The 5863-nt window shown below is 54.4% G+C and overlaps 1 protein-coding gene across 1 annotated transcript in view; it reads left to right on the forward strand.

The window, feature by feature from the left end:
* The window catches only part of MON1A (MON1 secretory trafficking family member A), a 25242-nt gene extending 20037 nt beyond the window's left edge, over positions 1-5205 (forward strand). Inside the window, 5 exon segments of the mRNA XM_011939051.1 lie at positions 729-868; positions 2079-2564; positions 3151-3916; positions 4674-4821; positions 4920-5205. Coding sequence (XP_011794441.1) covers positions 729-868; positions 2079-2564; positions 3151-3916; positions 4674-4821; positions 4920-5060 — 1681 coding nt within the window. The 3' untranslated portion in view covers positions 5061-5205.
* Positions 5206-5863: the final 658 nt, after the last annotated feature.

The raw sequence follows: 5863 nt of genomic DNA on the forward strand, positions 1-5863 counted from the left end.
AAAAAAAAAAAAAGAAAAAGAAAAAGAAAAAAATTAGCTGACTGTGGCATGTGCTACTGGGAAGGCTGGGATGGGAGGATTGCTTGAGCCCAAGTCAAGGCTGCAGTAAGCTGTGTTGGTGCCATTGCACTCCATCCTTGGCAACAGAGTGAGACCCCTGTCTCAACAACAACAACAATCTGCCGAGAGGGGCAGATCACTTGAGGTCCAGAGTTCGAGACCAGCCTGGCCAACATAGTGAAACCCCGTCTATACCAAAAAATATAAAAATTAGCCAGGCATGATGGCGCACGCCTGTAGTCCCAGCTACTTGGGAGGCTGAGGCACAAGAACTGCTTGAGCGCCAGAGGTGGAGGCTGCAGCGAGCCAAGATTGTGCCACTGCACTCCAGCCTGGGTGGCAGAGTGAGACCCTGTCTCAAAAAAAAAAAAAAAACAAGAAGGAAATACACTAACATATGAACAGTGAAAGATCATGAATGATAGGAAAATCTTGATATTTCTTTCTACTTTTCTGTGCTTTCCAAGTTTTTTTTACAATGAATATGTCTTCCTTTTATAATCAGAAAAGGAACAGTATATATTTTTTTGAAAGGAATTTTCAGAATCCATTTTCTAGAGATTTGAGTTAGTGGAGTCCTGATAATGGACACTTTCCTGTACTTAGTACCACTGTTGATTATGCCTGTGACCCTGCCAAAAGCCATCGATGTTGCCTTTGCCCCACAGGGGAACCCAAAGGATGGCTACTGACATGCAAAGGAAGAGAAGCGGCGAATGCCCTGATGGCACATTGACTCCTTCTGATGGACACAGTGTGGAGAGAGCTGAGAGCCCCACACCAGGACTGGCCCAGGGAATGGAGCCAGGTATGGGCAAGTGTACAGCCTCAGCCAGCTGCCAACCAGAGCAGGCTCTGGGGGGGCGGGGGTGGAAATTAGGATTCCCAACCACTTTTTGCTTTCCACTTATTCATGTATTTGTCAGTCACTCATTGGATATTTGTCAGGTTCTGGGGAAAAGGCAGGAGGCCAGGCTCGTTCTGCATGTGGCTTTCCTCTCCACTTCGTGTTACACTGTTCACCCTGAGCTTTCTGGCTGCCATTGAGGGCTCTTCTTCCGTTCCCTGTGTCTACAGCACACCTCCCCGGCTCCTTCTCCCCTCCTCACAAGTTAGGCCTGCTCTGACCATGCTCTGTATAGGACACTCATTATTTCATAATTTTATCTCTTTATGCATATATTGCCCATCTCTCTCTTCCACAAGATTGTGAACACCGAGCACAGGGCAGTTATATCCCCAGTGCCTGGTACAGGGCTGAATTCGTAAGAGAGACTCAAAATATATCTGTTAAACTATTTTGTCAAAAAACCAATAAAGGAAGACTGACCTGGTCACTGCCATGAGGCAGTCACAGGCTGTGGAGCCATTACAGGGGGTCAGTCAGAAGCTATGGCCTAAGTAGGGTAGGGGAGCTTTCTCCCAGAGAGATTCATTGAGTATGGGCGGTGCTGCAGACACAGGGTGAGGTGCTACGTTCCTGCACCTTGCTGAGTACCATTGTAGCTGGGGAGAAGGACGATAATTGGCAAGTGCCACAAGAGAAATCAAAGAGGGACATATAGAGTGCCTGGGGTTGGAAGTCAGTAACTAACATCTTCCCTGAAAGCTGAAGTGTGACAATTAGCCAGCCACGTGGGGAGGTAGGAGACAGCTGACAGCAGGTGTGGAGCTCCCGAGGCAGGTGGGAGCATGTTGAAATTGTCTAAGAGCAGATCTGGCCAGTGTGACCAAGATGGGCAAGGGAGTGGGGTGGGAGATGGGAATGAGAGGTAGGCAGATACCAGCCACCACTGCTGCCATGAGTGGTTTGGGTCTTCTTTCCAGTATGATGGGAGGAGACTGGTGGGCTGTAAGTTTCAGAGAAGCATCATCCATGGCAGACAGTGGCAGAAGGGAACAGTGGCTTGACCCTAACAAGTCAGGCAATCATGCTGGAATGACCATGTTAGGCACCTTGCTGGTAGGAGTGTCTGCCAGTAGCTACCCCTCTAAGCACCAGTGCTTTTGGCCTGCAGGTGCTGGGCAGGAGGGTGCCATGTTCGTCCATGCCCGTTCCTACGAGGACCTGACTGAGTCAGAGGATGGGGCAGCTTCTGGGGACAGCCCCAAGGAGGGTGCCAGGGGTCCCCCGCCGCTGCCTGCAGACATGCGCCAGATCAGCCAGGACTTTAGCGAGCTAAGCACCCAGCTGACGGGTGTGGCCCGGGACCTGCAGGAGGAGATGCTGCCAGGAAGCTCTGAGGATTGGCTGGATCCCCCAGGGGCAGTTGGCCGACCAGCCACAGAGCCCCCCAGGGAAGGCACAGCCGAGGGGGATGAGGAGGATGCCACGGAGGCATGGCGCCTGCACCAGAAGCATGTCTTTGTGCTGAGTGAGGCAGGGAAGCCTGTGTACTCCCGCTATGGGTCTGAGGAGGCACTTTCCAGCACTATGGGTGTTATGGTGGCCCTGGTGTCCTTCCTGGAGGCAGACAAGAACGCCATCCGCTCCATCCATGCAGGTGAGCCACCTGGAGAGGGAATGGGGTGGGCTCCCCTGGCCAAGGTTCATTCATAGCAGGTTTTGGACCCCTGCAGACCAGAGGGCTGGGATGTGCTATGTAACTGAGGGTAAGCCCCTCTACCTCTCTGAGTCTCAAGGTCCTCACCTGAACAGAGGATAACAACACTGCTGGCCTCATGGGGCTGTGGTGAGGACCAAAGATGCCTCTGACATGGGCTTTGCCTTTGGAGAGAGTGAGAATCTCCCTGGGGAGGTGACAAAAAGAAAGAAAGAAAAAAAAATACATATATATATCTCCCAGGTCCTGAGCTCCACCCAGCCAGCCCTTGCCAGTTGACTTAGCACTTAGCATAAGAATATGTGTTTCAGAGGGAGCTAGTCTTTGAAACAAGTGGCAGGGATAGGCCCTGAGCCCTCAGGGAGAAGGAGCAATGGGTTTTTATCCTGAACATCCTTAAGCCCCTACTGTGCGCAGAGCTCTGAGTGAGGAAAGGATGGGCGAAGCGAAAGAGCTGCGCTGGAAGGCGGTGTTCAGAGGGAGCTGCGGCTGAGGCTGACATCCCTCTTTCCCATCCCGCCCTCAGATGGCTACAAGGTAGTATTCGTGCGCCGGAGCCCGCTGGTGCTAGTGGCAGTGGCTCGCACACGGCAGTCGGCACAAGAGCTGGCGCAGGAGCTGCTCTACATCTACTATCAGATCCTGAGCCTTCTTACCGGTGCGCAGCTGAGCCACATCTTCCAGCAGAAGCAGAACTATGACCTGCGGCGCCTGCTCTCGGGCTCAGAGCGCATCACCGACAACCTGCTGCAGCTCATGGCACGAGACCCCAGCTTCCTGATGGGGGCGGCACGGTGCCTGCCCCTGGCAGCAGCCGTACGCGACACTGTGAGTGCCAGCCTGCAGCAGGCACGTGCGCGCAGCCTGGTCTTCTCCATCCTGCTGGCCCGCAACCAGCTCGTGGCACTTGTGCGCCGAAAGGACCAATTTTTGCACCCCATCGACCTGCACCTGCTCTTCAACCTCATTAGTTCCTCCTCGTCCTTCCGCGAGGGCGAGGCCTGGACGCCCGTGTGCCTGCCCAAATTCAACGCAGCCGGCTTCTTCCACGCACATATCTCTTACCTAGAGCCTGACACCGACCTCTGCCTGCTGTTTGTCTCCACTGACCGTGAGGACTTCTTTGCAGTCTCTGACTGCCGCCGCCGCTTCCAGGAGCGCCTTCGCAAGCGCGGAGCCCACCTGGCCCTGCGAGAGGCGCTGCGCACACCCTACTACAGCGTTGCCCAAGTGGGCATCCCTGACCTGCGTCACTTCCTCTATAAGTCAAAGAGCTCGGGACTCTTCACCAGGTGAGGGAGGGCCTTGAGGGCACTGCTGTAGGGGGACAGGGACATGTGGAGTTGGGAGGCTGTTTGGTCCTGAGCTCTGAGATGTAGCCATGAAGCTGCCTCCATCTTTGGAAGCAGACCAGTGTGCTGGGTCTGTTTTACTGTGGCACCAGAGACCCACACTCTCCATCACCCTATGAGCATACCCCTTTCTACTTTATTACCCAGAAGGCCTGGAAATGCCCAGTATACCCAGGGAAGGAAACTGGAACAGAGGTCTCCCAGGTCCCTTGTCCTAGAGCAACTCTACTTTAGGCGTCATTTTGGTCTAGCTCAGGAAGCAGAGCCCTCCTCTACTCCCTCCCCCAGCAGAGGGGCTGGGAAGATATGGCCTCCCTTTGTCCCTTTTGGCCCACAGGATTCCTGGTTCACCTTTCCTCTACTCCAGATCTGTTACTCTGTCTTGGACATCTAAACTCATCCAGATCTGTCACTCTGTCTTGGACATCTAAACTCAACCTGGCCTCTCCAAAGAGGGGTCACCAAAGACACCATGAGCTTAGGGGGTGAGAGGGGACACAGCTCTAGTCTCAGTGGGCCCAGCTCTGTCCTGGAGTGCCTGCTGTGGTGAGGAGACAATGCCCTGTCCTAAGGGAGCATTTGGAGGGTAAGATATATGATAGAGTCTTCCTGGATAGGAAGAGGTATTTCTAAATCTCTAGAGAAGACAGTGGAAGTCATTCCTTTGCAAACCCACTCCCCCCAACCCTGTCTGCAGCCCTGAGATTGAGGCCCCGTACACCAGTGAAGAGGAGCAGGAGCGGCTGCTGGGCCTCTACCAGTACCTGCACAGCCGTGCCCACAATGCCTCTCGCCCACTCAAGACCATTTACTACACGGGCCCCAACGAGAACCTCCTGGCCTGGGTAAGGCAGCCCTGGGATGGGCTGGGCTTCACGGAGGTCCTAGGTGTGGGCCATGAGGGGCATCTAACCTAGATGATGACCCTTTGCCCCTTCTCCAGGTGACAGGCGCCTTTGAGCTCTACATGTGTTACAGCCCCCTGGGGACCAAGGCGTCAGCTGTCAGTGCCATCCATAAGCTGATGCGCTGGATCCGCAAAGAGGAAGACCGCCTCTTCATTCTCACGCCCCTCACCTATTGATGGGAATGTGTGCAGGCTCAGCCTTCCCGGGCACACTGGGTGTGGGAAGCCGTAGGAGCCTCCAGATGGGGGCTGGCCTCTCTTGCCCAGCCAGCAGGCAGGGACTGTGGGTTGGTGAGTGCATTAAAGTGCTTTGGGGAAGACACTTGTCAAGCCCTGTCACTTGTCCCTTTGCCCATCCACCCTCACTCACATACAGACACTGGATCCTCCTCCCTAGCTCCTGCACAGGGGCACAGGCACATTTGAGCCCCTCTTCTCCCTCCCTTGCACCAGCATGAGGCCACACACATTCTCAGTTGGATCTTGGGCTGGGGCTGTTTTGGTTCAGCTGAAGTCCTACCACATGTAAAAGGCTCTCAGGTATCATACTGCCCTACCCTACCCCCACCCCCATACTCAGTCTGAGCTTCTGCTGTCTGCCTCTCTTATCACTCCTGGGAGGGGCCCCCACTGCATGCCACAAAAGACTACCCAACCACCTTGGGAGCCCTCGCTGTGGCTGTTTAATGGGTTGCTGTAGTTCAGCAGGAGCTGAGCTGAGTAAGATAGAGATGGTCAAAATGGGGGGAGTCTGAGCCCTGGTACTGGAGGGAGCCCCTGGTGAGGCAACTCAGTCTTCAGCTGAAATTCAGAATCTAGCCTCCCTTTAGCTGCAGGCCTCTAAGGAAACTGTCCCTGCTTAGGCCTTCCCATGAAGGGCTGTGTGCCTCAGTTCTCCTACCTCAGCCAGTGCAATCCTCCAAATGGTCCCCAAGAGTGAGCTGAGGGTCTGAGAGATGGCCCAGTTGACCCTCTAAGGC

This window comes from Colobus angolensis, unplaced genomic scaffold (assembly GCF_000951035.1).
Source record: "Colobus angolensis palliatus isolate OR3802 unplaced genomic scaffold, Cang.pa_1.0 Scaffold18, whole genome shotgun sequence".
In the NCBI taxonomy this organism is placed as follows: domain Eukaryota; kingdom Metazoa; phylum Chordata; class Mammalia; order Primates; family Cercopithecidae; genus Colobus; species Colobus angolensis.